The sequence below is a fragment of the Camelina sativa genome, chromosome 13 (assembly GCF_000633955.1).
Source record: "Camelina sativa cultivar DH55 chromosome 13, Cs, whole genome shotgun sequence".
Lineage (NCBI taxonomy): Eukaryota > Viridiplantae > Streptophyta > Magnoliopsida > Brassicales > Brassicaceae > Camelina > Camelina sativa.
Window position 1 is genome coordinate 6,739,998 of NC_025697.1, and position 17,977 is coordinate 6,757,974.

The 17,977-nt window shown below is 33.2% G+C and overlaps 6 protein-coding genes across 10 annotated transcripts in view; 3 read left to right on the forward strand and 3 right to left on the reverse strand.

Moving 5' to 3' along the window:
* LOC104735595 (U3 small nucleolar ribonucleoprotein protein IMP3-like) overlaps positions 1-1,235 on the forward strand; it is a 3,120-nt gene extending 1,885 nt beyond the window's left edge. For all 3 annotated transcript variants that reach the window (XM_010455417.2, XM_010455416.2, XM_010455415.2), the window contains exons 4-5: positions 676-750; positions 856-1,235. In XM_010455417.2, coding sequence (XP_010453719.1) covers positions 676-750; positions 856-1,087 — 307 coding nt within the window. In that variant the 3' untranslated portion in view covers positions 1,088-1,235. The remainder of the gene's footprint in view (positions 1-675; positions 751-855) is intronic.
* On the forward strand, positions 2,991-4,294 carry LOC104735598 (30S ribosomal protein 3-2, chloroplastic). Its single transcript, XM_010455418.2, has 2 exons — positions 2,991-3,348; positions 3,772-4,294. Exons 1-2 carry the CDS (start codon positions 3,085-3,087, stop codon positions 4,054-4,056), a joined length of 549 nt encoding a protein of 182 aa, XP_010453720.1. The 5' UTR covers positions 2,991-3,084; the 3' UTR covers positions 4,057-4,294.
* On the reverse strand, positions 4,375-5,059 carry LOC104735599 (glucosamine 6-phosphate N-acetyltransferase-like). The gene has a single exon (XM_010455419.2). The coding sequence runs from the start codon at positions 4,960-4,962 to the stop codon at positions 4,507-4,509; it is 456 nt and encodes a 151-aa protein (XP_010453721.1). The 5' UTR covers positions 4,963-5,059; the 3' UTR covers positions 4,375-4,506.
* LOC104735600 (vegetative cell wall protein gp1-like) lies at positions 5,261-6,947 on the reverse strand. The gene is made up of 2 exons (XM_010455421.2): positions 6,591-6,947; positions 5,261-6,308 (listed from the first exon to the last, which is right to left on the reverse strand). The coding sequence occupies exons 1-2, from the start codon at positions 6,784-6,786 to the stop codon at positions 5,404-5,406; spliced, it is 1,101 nt and encodes a 366-aa protein (XP_010453723.1). The 5' UTR covers positions 6,787-6,947; the 3' UTR covers positions 5,261-5,403.
* Positions 10,329-13,400, forward strand: LOC104735601 (E3 ubiquitin-protein ligase At3g02290-like). Of its 3 annotated transcripts, none has more exons than XM_010455423.2 (5): positions 10,329-10,638; positions 11,165-11,529; positions 11,617-12,070; positions 12,685-12,794; positions 13,028-13,400. In XM_010455423.2, the coding sequence occupies exons 2-5, from the start codon at positions 11,410-11,412 to the stop codon at positions 13,052-13,054; spliced, it is 711 nt and encodes a 236-aa protein (XP_010453725.1). In that variant the 5' UTR covers positions 10,329-10,638; positions 11,165-11,409; the 3' UTR covers positions 13,055-13,400. The 3 variants fall into 3 exon arrangements, with proteins under 3 accessions (XP_010453725.1, XP_010453726.1, XP_010453724.1); XM_010455424.2 differs by having other exon boundaries at positions 11,174-11,529; XM_010455422.2 differs by having other exon boundaries at positions 11,193-11,529.
* Positions 13,438-16,370, reverse strand: LOC104735602 (developmental protein SEPALLATA 1). Its single transcript, XM_010455425.2, has 7 exons — positions 15,771-16,370; positions 14,764-14,845; positions 14,615-14,676; positions 14,418-14,517; positions 14,213-14,296; positions 13,937-14,085; positions 13,438-13,783 (listed from the first exon to the last, which is right to left on the reverse strand). The coding sequence occupies exons 1-7, from the start codon at positions 15,953-15,955 to the stop codon at positions 13,690-13,692; spliced, it is 756 nt and encodes a 251-aa protein (XP_010453727.1). The 5' UTR covers positions 15,956-16,370; the 3' UTR covers positions 13,438-13,689.

Below are 17,977 nucleotides of genomic sequence, written 5' to 3' on the forward strand. Positions count from 1 at the left end.
CTTCTTTTTTGGTTTCAGTGTTTTTTGATGGAACAATGGTATTTTTTTTACTGATCATTGAGACTGGTTTCTGGCAGATATTCAGGATTGTGTAGGATGGTGCAGAAACTGACGAATATAATGAAACAAATGGATGCAGCTGATCCTTTTCGGATTCAGATGACTGATATGCTTTTGGAGAAACTGTGAGTTTTTTTTTTTAATTCAATTGTGTGTACAATTTATATAGCTTGTTACAAGCAATGGCTCTTTTGTTGTCTCTAGCGTTTAGGACTTCGAACATTAGAGCTATACCATTTTCTGCAGCTTTTACATCGAGACCTTCACTATTGTTTTATCATAATATTAGCTCTGAGAGCCAGAGGTCTTCTTAGAGTTAGAGACCACTTGTTGTTTTTCTTGGAGGTTGAATGTCTTCCTGGTAAAATGTGTGATCAATGTTCTTATGCTGGTTAACGATTGAGTCAGGGTTCTTACGAAATCTACTCAGTAATAGCTTCAGTGCAGAGTTATTACTGTAGATCTTCAGAACTACATATTTGAATTTGTCTAAGTACAGGAAAAAAGTAGCAGTTCTAATGAATCTTGTGGTTCCATTCTGCGATGAGAAAAACTTGTATTCTTAATGGCTGAATGGCTTGTCTTTTTTTTTTTCCATGTATGTTGAAATTGCAGATATAACATGGGTGTTATACCGACTAGGAAGAGCTTGGCTTTAACTGATCGGTTATCAGTTTCATCCTTCTGTAGGTAAGAGTTTGTGCAAGTTCTTTTTATATAGGCAGCAACTTTAGCCAATCACATCTCAATTTCGTTGGCCTCATGTAAGGTTTTCTTAAAAATGTATATTTGCAGGCGTAGGCTATCGACTGTGCTGGTTCACCTGAAGTTTGCAGAGCACAACAAAGAAGCGGTGACATACATAGAGCAAGGACACATTCGTGTAGGCCCAGATACAATTACTGATCCTGCTTTCTTAGTAACTAGGAACATGGAAGATTTCATCACCTGGGTTGATTCATCCAAGATTAAACGAAAGGTGCTTCAGTACAATGACAAATTGGATGACTACGACATGATTGCTTAACTTTGAGGAAAGGAGGTGAAAAACAAAAAAAGACTCCAATGTTTTGTAGAAGCCAAGTAAGGTTCAGTGCTACTATTTGCAGGGTTTGGATTTTTGGTTTATGTATGTGGTGCTACAATGCCCTTGTTTTTTTTTTTTTTTTGAACTATTGTTTTCTTTAAAAAAAGTATAAGAAAAAAAATCCCATTATATATATTTTCTCACATTTCCATATATTTGCATGACTTCAATATCATATTCATATCATAAACATATCAAATCTAACTGTAAAAACAAAGTGAGGTTCCAATGGTTTCCTTCATTTTCTACTTCAAAACGAATATTCTAAGCATATTCTATCTCTATTTTATTAATTATTAACAATTACCCTTAACATCCTAAATTTATCAGTTTGATCCATTAATTTTTTAATTCAACAAGTTGTACATAAAGTAAAGCACTAAACATTATTATAAGTAACTCATAACATCAATACAAAAACACATATTTCTTCCACAAATTATCAATTAATGCATTTTGATTTTTTTTTTCTTTTTTTTTTCTCTCTCAAAGTGATTTGTTTTTTTGGAATCTCATATTTTCTTCATTATTTATTTAAAAATATGGAAGTGAAATTTCCCTTCCAACTTCAATTGGCATGTTCATCTTCTATTATCATATTATGTAAAATTATTTATATTATATCATGTATCACACTTTTCTTGCAAATATCCATTGTGATTGGAGAACATACTTTCTACATGTTTATTTTTGGCTAACAAAATATATTTTGTTTAGAACCATAGAGTCGTGAATAGTTTCCATTATGATAGACCATTTTTTATGTATATCATTGGCCAAATAATAGTTGACAAAAAAAAATCATTGGCCAAATAATAATTCATACTCTTTCTGTTTCATAATATAGGATGTTTTAAGGATTTTGTTGTGTTTCATAAGATATTTTTTATTTATTTATTATATGCAGTCTTGTTTATGATTGATTAAACTTTAAAAATGTAAAAATTTCTTAATATCATGCTTTTAGCTAGAACATTTTATCCTGTATTTTGAAACAGAGTGAGTATTTAAAGTTTTACATTGAGCATGTTGTTTGTTTTATTATTTAATATAAGTTATTATTGCATTTTAATTTGATTAGAAAAATAAACAAATGGAAATTTTAAACTGATTAGATAAATTAAACATAAGTAATTTGTTTGGTATAAATATAGTAGAACCTCTATAAATTAATACTCGGTAAACTAATAACCTCTATAAATTAATAGATTTATCCTGTCCCAAGTTGGGACTAGTGTAATTTTGGATACTATTCAATAATATAATAAAATATTTTTTTTTGAAAATCTTTTGTAAATATATGGTCCTATCAATAATAGAAATTAATAATTATATATAATTATCTAAATATATGTATATATCGACACATTAATTTTTTTTATTGTAGTTCATTTTTGATATTTTTACTGTATAAAAATCTTTGAGTGCTATTGTCAAAACAAGATAATTGATATTTTTATTGTAATTGATTTTATAAAAATATTAGTTATAACTATTAAATCTTATTTTTAATGTTTTTTACCAAATTAGGAAAGTCATTTATCGAAAAATTAAAACTTCTATAAATTAATAGATTTTCATGGTCCCAACATTATTAATTTATAGATGTTTTATTGTATAACAACTTGTAATAATTTTAAGAATTAATTTGTAAATAAAAATAAGTCACTTCCAATATTTGAAGATATAAATAGTATTCATTATAAAACTATTCAATCTTCTAAAGATGGAAATATCTCAGAAAATGATAAACCTATATATTGTTTGACCCCACAAAACTCAAATACAAAATTCAACTTAGATATTTTTGATTTAATTTATAAACAAACCTGTTTGATCCGACCCGACAAGATATGACCCGAATCGACCAGAAGATTGTAATTAAAACCTGTATGTGTTTGCTTTCTCTGTTTCTCTCGCTCGCTTAGAAGCTGAAAATGGCGGTTCAATCAAGTCAGAGTGCGTCTTATGGGATCAGAACAGCTTCACCTTCTCAGAAACTCACTTCGAAACCTGTAGCTCATATCTCTTTGTCGACGAAGCTCAAACCCTCTTTTCTACCGTCGATTTCGTGCTCTACTTTTAATCCTGGTCAAATTCCGGCGAAACTCTCCGGCATCAGTCCCGGAATATTCGCGTCTCCCTCGGATTCCACATTCTCTTATGAACCACCAGAATCTGAATCTCCTTCACTTGAAAAGGTCAGTCACTGGTCACTGTCAAACACTTTTTGCTTGAACAAAATTGGGGTTTTAGCTTGTTAGTCAAAGTAGCAGCCTTTTTTGTCATTTTAAAACGAAACATGTGGTAAAGCAAATTGTTCCATCAAAGCCATGTCTGTACACATCTACATCTTGGATATGCATACACACACACACATATATCCATATAACCTCGCTTTATGTTGCATCATTGCTGATTTAGGAACACTACTGTAACAAATTTGAGATGTATGGTTTCTATGCAAACTCAAACCGAAGTTTCTTGTCTACATCCATTTGGTTACTCGTTTTCCCATTGTGGGTGCTAGTGAAACCTAACTAATGTTGCTTGATTCTGAAAAGGTCAGATAGTATTATTATGTTTGCACTAAAGCGAGGAGTTTATTGACTCATCAACTGCAGAAGAAGATGCGTGTGCTAGTGAAGCCGCTGGAGAAACCAAAGGTGGTGTTAAAGTTTGTGTGGATGCAAAAGGACATAGGAGTTGCATTAGACCATATAATTCCAGGATTTGGAACAATCCCACTAAGTCCATACTACTTCTGGCCTAGGAAAGATGCTTGGGAAGAGCTTAAAGCTTTGTTAGAGAGCAAGCCTTGGATCTCTGAGCTACATCGCGTCTTCCTCCTTAACCAAGCTACAGACATCATCAATCTATGGCAATCAAGCGGTGGCGATTTGTCTTGATTGGATTCACATTGTGAATGGAAAAGCAATTCATCCGAAGCTGTTTTATCATCATAGGTATTAGTGGTCGCAACTTTTTCAAAGTCTAAAGCTTTTTTTGTTGTCTAGTGTAGTAGTCCCTTTGTGTTGCCTAATTCTGTTGAAACGGATCATTCAAACTCAGAAAAAGCTCGTGTCTTGATGGCTTTTATGTTCAAGAGTGTATCATTGTCTATGGAAATGGGTCGTGTTTGTGTCATTTCGTGTGTGTTTTCAATACATTGCAATCCTAATCATATATGGTCAATGCACTCACTGTAGAGAAGCTAGAAAAGTAAAAGCTTTTGAGGTTTCTGGAACATTAAAAATGACGAAATCTCTCTTATTATTTTTTCATACATAAGAAGACTTGAGAGTTTCTCTTATTCGGAAAATGCAGAATCAGAAAAGAAAAAAAAACTCAACCTTTGTTCAAGCAAAGTAGTTAGACATCTGAATGGCTTTATTGGTCAACCCACATTTCTCATAAAAGGATCTTTTCTCGACACTACAATCAAGAATCACCTTGTAGCAACCCATTGATTTGCAATGATCCATTAGAAACTCAACCACCGTCTTCCCAAGCTGTTTCCCACGGAAACCCGAATCCACGACAACGTCTTCGATGTGTCCTACTTTACCGCAGCTCCTCACAAACTTCTTCTCTATCATCACGCTCCCAGTCGCTGCGATTTTCCCAGACGCCTCGTCTTCGATCACGCATATCACGTGGTCGTCACCGTACGAGCTTATCTCTTCGAATCGCCCATCGAACTCTTCGTCGGTCAATGAACCGGCGACGGTGAGTTGACCTAGAAGCTCTATGAATCCTTTTCTCTTATCGGAGATCTCGAGCCTTCGGATCTTGAAAGTCTCCGGCTCCGCCATTAAGATCAGATCGGAAACAATTTTATATAATTTTTGAATTGTGTCTGTGTGTGGTTTCTTTCTTTATAGGATTCTCTCGCTCATGTGTTGTAACTTAACATACCCCACCACCACCACTTCACATTATATTATTATTATAATAAAAGTACGAGGAGGACGTAATATTTACGAAACGGTACTCAATCTTTTAAGTAATTACGAAATTCGCTTATATTTCTATATCAATTCAACTTAGGCCCTTTGTTTTTTTTTTTTTTTTTTTTTNTTTTTTTTTTTTAAATTACCAGGATTTAAAGAAAAGCGGAAAATGAAGTGACAATAATTATTGAAATTACAACAAGCCAACAAGTGAAAATGTAGAAGGAAGAACAAAAATTTAAACATGATATATATATATAGATTACATAATTGGAAATGTGAGGAGTGGAATTGTTGAATTTTTTAGGGTTGATGGTGACTAGAAAAGGAAGATGAAGCCGGAGGGATTCCAGGGATGAGAGGGATCGGAGGGAGTGGAACAGGTAAAGAAGGTGGTGATGGCATAGGTAGTGAAGGCGGAGTTACGCCTGGGACTGGTGGAAGAGTCGGAAGAGGTGGAAGAGTCGGAATTGTTGGTATCGGTGGCAGAGTTGGAGCTGCTGGAGGAGAAGGAAGTAGCGGAATTGGAGGGAGAGTTGGAGGAGAAGGGATTAACGGGTTTGGAGGTAGAGTTGGGGTTGGGATAGAAGGTATCAGAGGGTTTGGAGGGATGACGGATGGAGGGTTTAGCGGGTTCGGAGGAAGAAATTGGAAATTGGGTTTTAGCACTTCTTCGGTTTTCTTGTTTTCCAAGGAAACAGATTTCTTGTTACGCAAGGAAGCTGGTTTCCGTGGACCTGGTCCTCCTGGAGAAGGAAGAAGAGGAGGAAGTGTAGGAAGAGGCAAGTCTGGAAGCGGAGGAACGATAGGGAGGTTTGGGATAGGGGAAGGAGTAGGCGGATCTTGGATCGGTGGAGGGAATGAGGGATCCGGTAAAAGAGGCTTGGAGTTGACTGGTTTTTGGCTACAAATCTCTGGTTGTGTTTCAGGTTTGAAAGTGAAGAATCCTGCAGAGAAGACCCTAGTATCCTCTCCGTGATGGTTTGATTTAATGCGTCTTAGAGAAGAAGATGTCGCGGAAGAAGCTATGGAACAGTAAGGCTGTGAGCTACTTAGCAACTTCACAGAGCATCTCTTGATCTTCTTCACATGTTTGCTGACTGAGAAAGGTAGCTTCACTTTGAATTCACCTCGCGCATCTGTTTTCACTTCTTGTCTGAAACTCGGTTTCGAGTTCTCGTCAATGCATTCCACCGCAACTAAAGCACCTGTAATAAGATCCAACAAAACTATTCATTATTCTTTCTAAGATGTTAGACCCATAAACAAGAACGTTCATGTCATGATCTACTTAACCGATCTTAACCAGGTTTTGTACTAATATTAATCAGCATAAACTACAACTACATAGACTTCAACTTGGTGTAATCTTGAACCATAATCGGTCAAACCAGATTGATAGTTCATGTTTTGGTAGAACAGAGAGCTCTGTTCTTGATTTTTACAGGTAGTTAGATAAAATACGAGCAAGAAAAAAACGAAAAGCAGACCTGGGATTAAGTGGTTGGGTGATTTCGAAAAGGCGCCGTTGAAACAAGTGTCACAGTAGACAGTTCCAACCACAACTGCAGACGAACGTGTCTTCTTCACAACATGTTGTTGTCCTTGAGACAAACCTCCATTAATAGAGATGCCTAAGAAAACCATAAGGCTAAACCAAACCCATAAGGTAGTTGTTCTCTCCATAGTTATCGACTCTGTCTTTCTCTATCGAGGAAAGAGGAATATATATATAGGAGTGTCGTGTGAAGAAGATGAGTGAGCCACGAAAGACCAATAGATTGCAAAAGAAAGCTTATCTCTTTTTATCTCTATGTTAATGTGAATCATGGGAAAAATACAAAGCCTAACTACAAAAGATAGCTACTATATTGTCTTGTGACCCTATCCTTCTACAGCTCAGAAGCTGAATTATTGTAAAAAATAGTGTAAGAGGTGAGAAAAAGACAACAATAAGATTTGGATTCACGTTCGCGTGTCGATTAGATTGATCGTTTACACGGTAAAAAACACGTACGAAGTTACTGTGATCATATAGTGTTTTTTCTTGAATTGCGGGATTTGCTGAAACTACTACCCTCTGGCCTCTTGATATTTTTGTTTCCTTTTTAACATATGAATTAATAGGCCTCTGATATTATGTTTTATGTTAGAGCCTAGAGGTTGAAGAACACATGAGATATTTTAGAGTTCAAAAAAATATCTGTTTTCTGCATCTTCCTTATTCACATCTTAAATTTTTTAATGAGACTAAAACTTGACATGATTTTTCATTTCCAAAACTGTGAATATAATCCATGTGTTATGTTTGTTTTTTTTATCATGTATTGTCTACATCCATATTTCCAAATAATTATTGTTAAAATATCGCAATCGTCAATTTTATCCAAAACTAAACTTATTTAGTAACAGTCTAACCGACATAATATAGGATTATACGATGAATCATTTGCAATATGATGTTCTGAAACTTATACATTCTTTACAACAACAATCTACTAAAAAAACCATTAAGTTTTTGCTCAACCATTGGAAGAGTAGTAGTATTCCACAGATGATTTTTTCGTTTACATATCTATATATTAAAAACGATTGGTTTTAGATTTGGAGAAATATATAGCCAATGAGACTAAAGTTGATAACTAGACTTAAGTAAATTATAGTTTTTTTGTGTGTGTGTTCTGTAACAGAGGAAACATTACATGAAATTAATGAAAGGGAAGGCATATGGGAATGAGAATGGGGAAGCGAATACAGTTGGAGAGTCTCTGTCGATTCACGAGACACTAAGCATGTCCACACAACCATATATACCCAATTCGTACTTCTGTCTTCTTATAGAGTATGTATACAAAATTCATTGTTGAAAAGGACAAAAGAAATAAATATATAAGTAAGAATGTGAATGTTTTTTATGATGAAGATGGAATGTGAATGTTTTTCTCGAATTTTTTTGGTTTTTTTTTTTTTTATTAATGGGACGTCGTATTTGTTAAAAAGATCAGCAATTCACGAGAAGGAACAAACTCTATTAGAAACCGACGAACACAAAGCAACCACTGATTTTTTTAAAAAACATTATGTTAACTTAAGAAAATCCAGTGGTTGTGTTTTTTTCTACGGAGAACTTATAGAATTTCTAACTTTGTAATTATCAATTTTTCTGATATTTTCTCAATATATTAATTTTAAAAAGCCACTGGATTTTTTTAAAACATTATATTTTCTCAATATTGTTACATTAGATTTGGGTTTGATACTTAAATTCTTAATGAAGATTATGAGAGTGTTGCAACTTGCAAGTAGATACGTGTATGGTTTCAATACGTAAATCTTTAGTATTATAGAGAGAACTGTATCGCGGAATTATTGTTTCAGAAAGTTTATGGGCCTATATGAAATTACTTTATATGGGCTGAATAACAAAAAAAAACCCAACGTTTTGTTGTCCCACTAACAAACTACTACTTGTAGTTTGGTTGGTACTGAGTCGTCATTGTTTGTTATATTTGTAGTCTGCAACAGTTTAAACAAGATGATGAATTGTGTGGGTAGAAGATTAATTAGAGAAATTTTCGATAGATATAAATATTAGCTACTGCAAAGACACATTGGTTTTCCATACTAGGTACTATTATTTTCTTATGTGAATAGATAATAAAAAATTGAACATTTGGATTTTTCTTTATTATATTATAAATCAGTAAATATTTCTAGTACGTATATGTAATTTTTTTCAATGCAATGTTATTTTTCTACAGTATATCTATATTTATCAATATTTCTATTTTAGTCATATATATTTGTCAATTTATTATTTGTATTAGATTTATATACTTATCTTAACATTTTTGAAGTACATTTCTGTGTCATTTTCTCTTATTTTTGTATCCAAACAAGTCTCAACTAAATTCTCTACAATACTTACAACCAAACACAATCATTTCCTGATTTGATAATATTAATTTCCTAAAAACTATCTACCTAATTTAAATCAATATGTTAGACTAAAAAATAATTCTCCTTGCACTTTTATTTAATCTTATATTTAATTATTTTAATTACTATTTAATACATAAAGTTAATAAAATTTTAGATTTTTTCCACCATATGATGTGATTTGAATTTTTATAAATGAAAATATATTTTAAAAATTTTCTTAGGATATTTATAACCAAACAAATATATACACATATAGAGCTCGAAATATATTTTTAAAGTACAATAGGATGCCATCACTTTTTGGCTTTTTGCCAACTTCGGATCAGATTTTTAACTAAAATTATAACCGATTTAATTATCCGGATTCTCCTTAAGATTACCAGATATTTTGGGCCGGTTTTTAATCCATAGCATACTTATTTACATTCAGTTAATGTCAATTAATGTCCATTGTATCTTAGGAAAAATCTAATTTACATGCCGAATTTTTTGGGCTGAGTTTGACAAAAAGAATTGATAACACAAATTTTGTAATCACATCCCTATAATATAGCAACTAATTCAAGATGAATACATCTTTGGAAATATCTAATTTGCGTTTTTGCGTTTAATAAACTATTACATATTTGCTAAGTTCTTATCAGCTTTAGATGTACACTATTAATCCAATAATATCAATTGAGAATCAAAATAAAAATATGTCATATCATTTATTCCTAAATCATAACTAACCAAATCATAAAATGTATATTCTCAACTTGCGAATCAAGAGTTTATACAAAACCTATCTACAACCGTTAACAATATATATATGCAATTCACCATCAACTACAAGCACCACTAAACTATTAGAGTATCATATGAACAAAATAATAGACCAGTGTACCACGGGGTAAAACCTAGTTGTTATATAACACGTTAAACATTAAATATCAAAGACACATTCAATAAATTTTAATCCCAACTTTTTTATTTTTGCTTTTATTTTTGAATAGCAAAGTCTGTAGTGCAAGTTTTTCTTAATTAAAAGAATGTTCATTATGTCATCATTTATTAATTTTTTTTTTTCTTTTGTTACTTTTTTTATATTTTGGATAGCAAAATCTCTAGTGTATGATTTTTATAATTAAAATATCTTCCTAGTGTCATCATTTATTAATTTTACTTATATTTTAAACATGTAAATTTGCATTAAAAACAAAATGACAAAATTATAAATCTATTTTAAAAAGAGTTGCAATAGTTTTTGGTATATATTTTGTATAGAGAGAGATTCTAAACTCAAGTCTCAACCCATTTGGCCAATGGTGTAGGCGCAACAACAACGCCCACCCACCTTCACACCAACTTCATCACACTACTCCTCCTCCCTCCCCTCCTTCCTCTCGCTTTTTTTTTTCTTTCAATCTTTCTTCTCTCTGACGGATTTTTAATAAAACAAAAAGTGAAAGATTAAAGCGCTTCTTCACTTTCCTTGTAATCTGCTAATAAAGCAAAATTGATTGAGTCTCTTCTCTTTAAAATTTCGTCGGTTCTTTCTTTTTTTTTTTTTTTTTCCGATCAAAAACGAAAACCCATTTAGTTCTTCGATGAAAGGTATAGTCTTTGTTCCGATTCCTCTGTTTTTTTTTTCTTTTCAAATGTGTTCTTCTGTAAAACAAGCAACTGGATAAAAATGGGTTGTGATCGACTCTGATCAGTAAGAACAATCTTTATAAAAAAAAAAATATTGTTCTCTGGTCAAAATGTGGCTCTGCTTTGTCTCTGAGTTAAACCAAACAGTGGAGGTTTATTTTTTAATAATTATTATGTTTTTTTTCTCTCTGTTTTATTGCGTTTGTTAGGGGTTTACCTAAATTAGGTTTCACCTTTCATTCTGTTAATTGCTTACATTTCACTTTTACCAATTTTTGCCAATTGAAGCCTTTGAGTTTTTTTTTACTGAGTTTGGTGAATGATGTCTCTTGCTAGGAGTCTCTCTGCTTATTTGTCAATGCTCAGAAGCTCTTTAGTTATATGGCTGACATATAATTGGATTTTTTTTTTGTTGTTGTGAGTTGTGATGAGTTTTGGATAGTAACTNGATAGTAACTGAAGAGATCGATGTTTTAAAATCTAAAAGTCCAAACAGTGATCAGGTCATTCTACAGGTGATAATTTGAGGGAGTGAAGCAGATTGTTGCTGTCATCGTTGGAGAGTTTCTGTAATTAGAAAGTAGAAACCCTCTCATTTTGGCCTTCTTGGTGAAGGTTTAGGAGTTTCCTAAAAAGTTCCAAACCAGCTTTGTGATTTTGGTAATAAATCTTGGTCGATTTTTCAAAGCTATTTGCCTCCAAGTTCTTGAGTTAAAGAAACAAGAGAAGGAGATGGGGTGTGTTTCTTCTTGCTTTCGTGTCGACGACTTTGAGGATTACCCGAATCCAACTAGTTCTGTTAACAGAAACTGCCCATGCCCGAGATGTCTTGTTAATAGCTTACTTAACCTGGTAAATGTTCTCTCTTCCCAGTGTTTTTACTCTGCATCTTTTAGTTATATATAACGTAGAGCTCATCGAATTTGGTCTCTTTTGCAGTACATCTCTTTATTCAGAAGAGGAGAAACTCGCTCTCTCCCATCCTCCTTACAGGCTACTACTACTAATGTATCAATAGCTTCATCTACTTCGTATGATAATTTTATGTCTAACACATTCCATTCTACTCCAAGGCCTCTGCCTTATGATGCTGATCCAAGATGCTTCCGGTCAAGGCGTGATTCGCTTGTCTCTAGACGCGATAAGGGTTCAAGTCATTCTCATGAGGAAGCTGAGCCATTAAGAAGTGATACTGATTTTGATTCTGAGTCTTTCTCAGTGGAAGGAAGCAAATGGGCTAATAATAAGCTTATTATCTCTGGTGAAGATTCAAAAGAAGAGTTCTCTAAATCCACTCGAAGGATTCTTAAGTCAAAGACAATGGCTACTGGTGATGATGAAGGCACATATATAACATCTGATGATGAAGATGTCTGTCCAACCTGTCTTGAAGGTATTCATTNCTGCATCTTTTAGTTATATATAACGTAGAGCTCATCGAATTTGGTCTCTTTTGCAGTACATCTCTTTATTCAGAAGAGGAGAAACTCGCTCTCTCCCATCCTCCTTACAGGCTACTACTACTAATGTATCAATAGCTTCATCTACTTCGTATGATAATTTTATGTCTAACACATTCCATTCTACTCCAAGGCCTCTGCCTTATGATGCTGATCCAAGATGCTTCCGGTCAAGGCGTGATTCGCTTGTCTCTAGACGCGATAAGGGTTCAAGTCATTCTCATGAGGAAGCTGAGCCATTAAGAAGTGATACTGATTTTGATTCTGAGTCTTTCTCAGTGGAAGGAAGCAAATGGGCTAATAACAAGCTTATTATCTCTGGTGAAGATTCAAAAGAAGAGTTCTCTAAATCCACTCGAAGGATTCTTAAGTCAAAGACAATGGCTACTGGTGATGATGAAGGCACATATATTACATCTGATGATGAAGATGTCTGTCCAACCTGTCTTGAAGGTATTCATTTTCATCTGATTTTTGTCTTTGATCGATCAATAATGCAATTCGAAGGAAGCTTAGTATCAGATTTCTGCTTGAATTTTTGTTTCAGAATATACATCAGAGAACCCCAAGATTGTTACAAACTGTTCTCACCATTTCCACCTCAGCTGCATTTATGAATGGATGGAGAGAAGTGAAAACTGTCCTGTTTGTGGAAAGGTAACACTTTTCATGTTCTTCAGACAACATCACGCATAAGTAGACGTGTGATCCTAAGAACAATAGAATGGACAAATGTGCAAGAACCCTTGAAACACATATCCGTGAAAGTATCCTTAGAAATGTAAATCTATAGTTATCTGGCCTACGAATTTCAGAACATTTGCATTGTTTTCTCATTCATGTTGATTAAAGAAGAATTTTCCTCTGCTGTGAATTCGTCTCGTTTGCAGGTGATGGAGTTTAACGAAACACCGTAACTTGTTACCATTGATCCTGTCTTTTACTGCCTAAACTGAAACTGGGAAGATTGACAAGGCTGCAGACAGATGTGCAAATTAATCTGTTGATCTGTGAATACTTTTTATTTACAATTTATGGTATATATATGGAAATGAGGAAATGTCTCTGCACATTTGGCTAATGGAGTTATGAGGAAAAGCCCTCTGGAGAGAAAACAATAGCAGCAGCAAAACACATGCACACAGGAATCTGACATGTTTCTCAAGATTTGCTTATGGGGCAGTGTTTTGTTTTTTTACATCAACATTTTGTATGAATTACTTAACCCTTTTATTAATAGTATACATGTGATGGTTATTATTTTGGCACAGAGGTTTTCAATGGGTCAAGAAGTGATCCCAGTGTAACCCAAGCTGTTTCTCATTACACGACAATAAACCGGTCTTATGGTTCAGTGCTAAAACAACTTCAACACATTTCAATTCTTAATAAAAAAGCAAGGTTTCCCAAAAGACACAAATGTCCTGAAGATCCTCATGACCATTATATATAGCCAGCCACTTATGTCTACAAATCCAAGTCTTTGTGTCTATACTTTTTATATATAAAAAGGACTTTTGTTGGTGAGCTTGATCATAGAAGATGATGACTCTCAAAGCATCCAGCCTGGAATGTAACCATTTCCCTGTTGTGCCTGAGCTTGTGTTGTCGCAGTTATTTGCTCTGAGCATACCGGATTATCATACCTGTCACCATAACATCAACAATAAACTCAATAGGTTCTCAAACGTCGGTGATCCCTATTTCGACCAAGCAACTAAAAACTTTGAACAAAGACAATCTTAGTTGTGAAGTACACACGTTAATATGCAGATGGTTTTTCAAGGCAAAGGATTTACCCGATTTGTAGAGTTGGATTGCATTCAAGAGGCTGGTATAGTCCCTGAGAATGAGCTTGATGATGCGCATAGGTAACATTCTGTTCACCGCCATCCCATCCTCCTCCTCCTCCCATATGATGACTTCTCACACCAATCATGTCGTCCAACTAAACAATTATATATCACAAAAAGACTATAATCAGAAACAAGAAAACTAGAGATGATTCCAAAATGTTTGAGAGACTTCAAAACTGAGATAATCGCAGTCATCAAATGCATTTATTGTGTTTATACCTTCATTGCCAAAGCTCTATTGGTCTCAAGCAACATCTGCTCTTTATTTTGAAGATCAGAGAGCTGGTCAAGCATGTACTGCGTCTGCAAACAATCATCATGCCACCATAGTGTCATAATTAAACAACATTTTCACACATTAATCTCATTTGAATCATTAATTCTCTCTCTATATATATAGCTTTAGATAGATGATGATGATGACCTTGATGGACCGAACTTGCTTGAGAGAGCCGTCAAGTTGACGTTCAAGCTGTTCTAGCTCCTTTGAATTCAGAGGTCCTAAATCCTCCCCAAGAAGATTTCTGCAAAAAGACACATTCATATACACACAAATATGAATTATGTTATGTATACGTATAATTGTATAAATACATGTAGGAGAAATAGATAGATATATACCTTTGTTGACGCTGTAGGCTCTCATATCTACCCTTAAGCTTCAAATACTCTCTGTAGCTGTTCTGAAATTGCAAGAGAAGTAGAATTTTAGAAGAAACTTTCTTGAAATGGTATGATAGAAATCTAAAATATCATCTGAAGTAGAACACCTCAAGTTCTTTGGCAGGTTTGTTGTTGACTTCAATGGAGCCATAGCTGCATTTCTGGTACCGATCCAATGTCTTGAGCATGCTGAAAGAAACTCACAAACATGATAAAGAAGCTAATCAAAAAAAGATCATACTTGACTTAGTCGATAGACCTTACAATATGACCATAACCAAGAGCTAGCTCTTCAAGTTTTTATAATTCTATCAAAAACTGAAGATAATTTCTACTATTCATCTGACTCACGAAATACTTGGGATTTGATTGTTCCAGACGTTTAACTTTAAGTTTTGCATTTGTATTTACATATATCAAGAATATTATTTGCAAGCAATATCTTATACTCTTTCATTTGAGTTGATTCACAAAATGCAAATAACACATTTTGTTAAAAAAAGTAATTAAAAAAGGTAACTAACTAAACTATTTTAACATATAAACATCTACGCAAAAAAATTGTTTTTAAAAAAACACCACAATCATTAAAGCTTCATAGATATACACACGTTTAAAGTATTAACCACAATAAAGTATGATGAACTAACAAATGGTTAATGCATGGAACCATATATTAGCATTCTACGTTGGGTACTTATAATTTTCATAGAAATCTGTGAATCCATTTTTTTTAAGTTTCCAATCAGACAGACATATATTAATTAATATAAACTTTTCAGATTGCATATCTGGATTTGGATTTACCTTGAAATTAATCCACCTACACAATTCTACATGTACATATTTCTAAAATATAAAAAAGAAGATATAACATAATAACTTGATAGCAACCTGAAATCAGATCTTGAAAATTTCAAGAATTCAAGAAAACCTAGAAGCTGAAATCAAGAAACCTGATTAAACTCAAGATCATATATTTCAAGATCGGGTGATCCATATAGTTCCAAAACAAGTCCTTGAGAAAGATCTATATGCTCAGATCTAGCAAAAACCCAATAAATAAGTTTTAAAAAAAAAACATAAATTGAAAAGGTGAGAGCTGAGTGATTACTTTGGGGAGCTGCAAAACTCATAGAGCTTTCCACGGTTGGAGAAGATGATGAGAGCAACCTCAGCATCGCAAAGAACAGACAATTCATAAGCTTTCTTCAACAAACCGTTCCTACGCTTTGCAAAAGTTACTTGTCTGTTGATTTTGTTCTCTATCCTCTTCAACTCTACTCTTCCTCTTCCCATTTCTTTTTGTTGTTACCCTAATTTCTACTTTTATATATACACACACACAAATATGGGTATGTAATGTTTATCTATATACAGACACACAAAAACATAAGTTGGGTATCTCTTTTTCTGAGGAAAGATATGATCTTTTTGAGTTTTTAAAGGTCTCTGAAAAATCGATGGAAAGGGAAAAGAAAATTAATCCTAATTTCAAGAACAAAGGTACTAGCTTGAGGAAGAAGAAGAAGAAGAAGAAGAAGAAGAAGAAGAAGAGGAAAGTTTAATTTGCTTTACTGGTTTTGATTGTTAGCTAGGGTTCTTGATTTTTATTATTTTGTTCTCTCTATGTGTTTTGGAAATGTGTGGAGGTTGTGCAATCTTAATGAAATTTATTTTGTTTTGAATGGAATCTATAGGGAGCAAAAGATAAGAAATCTGTGAGGGTGAGGTTAGGGTTTGGTGTGTTTTCATTTCTAGCCATCTCTCTCTACTTCTTCTCTTCTCTACTCCCACGCTCTCTCTAAGCACGTGTGCTACAATTACCATACTATCTGTATTTTTATTTGAAGATATTGTATATAGTTTAGTTCGTACTGCTTAAGTTAAATCTTTCTTATAGAGTTATAATTAATTAGTAGCATCACACTAAAGTTCAGTTTTGGTTTTACATATTGGAACATAGTTATGTAATTAGAAAGTTATTTATGTATGTGCTCCTCCTCAGCTGGTAGAGTAATGTCTGTGTATATATGGTGTTTACTATTTTAGGTATATAATAAGAAGCCTGACATTATACAAAAGATTTAAACATATTATTTTCTTCAAAATTCTATGTTTATATCATTATAGCAAATGATTTAGTTATATAAAATACAACAATATCACGTTTGATAATTGACTGGTAACTAGACACATGAGGCCCAAAGCTGATCAGTTAACATGTGCAATATATACGGTCTTGCAGTTATCACATTTCAAAGTCATTTTTAACCAATATTAAGAATTAAAGTTTGTAGTGTATATATATACCCACCTCGTACTAGATGTAAATGTGTACATTTGATATAAGTACACTCGTACATGTATATATGGTGAATACATATTTGGGAAATATATACGATAATTAACATTTCAAATGTATTTAATTAAAAATTCATTTTCACCGTGATAGCATTTAATTTTACTTTTGTTACTTAATGTTATGCAGTATATTTTCAACATAAACATATATCTTATGTCATAATATTTTGTAGATGAAATAGGTCATAGTAACACATGTTGGTATAGTAAAAAAAAAGTACAATATAGACGAATCTAGGAAACAGTTTTGAAAAAATTAACTTTGCAATCGATAATTAAGAAAGGTTTTACATCCAAAGTTCTTAATTACCAGCTGGGGGTAGCTGATGATAGTATTAATTTTGTAACGAGAATCTCATCAGAAACCTCATCATTATACTAGTTTGAAAACAAAGGTAAACAAACATAAATGTGCAAGTTGTAGCTAGTAGTGTTGGTAAATTATGTATATGAAGCGCGTGATGATATACTGTGAATTTATAGGGGCAAGTTAGCATTTTTAAAGTATATAATAATACAAAAAAATGAAAGCAACGTATCGCATCAATTTCTAGTTGTGTTTCAGAAGCCGCAGAAAAGCATCTCCTACCTTAAAATGGGTTTCCACGTGTCGAGCTATTATTGGAGCTTACTTTTTCAATGAGGTAAACAATTTAATTTGTATTGCTCTAGATCGAGTTAACCATGTTTCCGGGTGTTTGCAACATAAATTACAGCTATCTTGTATGCAACATAAATTATAGAAAATACACTTTAGCTGTGTAGAAAACAAAGAAAATATAATTTAGATGTATATTTGTCTCACGTAAACTGATCTCACCAATTAATCTAATTTAAAAAAAATAATAATTGACAAGTCGTGACACTGCGAAATTTAACGTGGTTAATGGATTTTAAATATTACTAAGAAGTATGTTCTCTGTTACATATAGTCACTGTCAGAGTGCCACCAAAAAG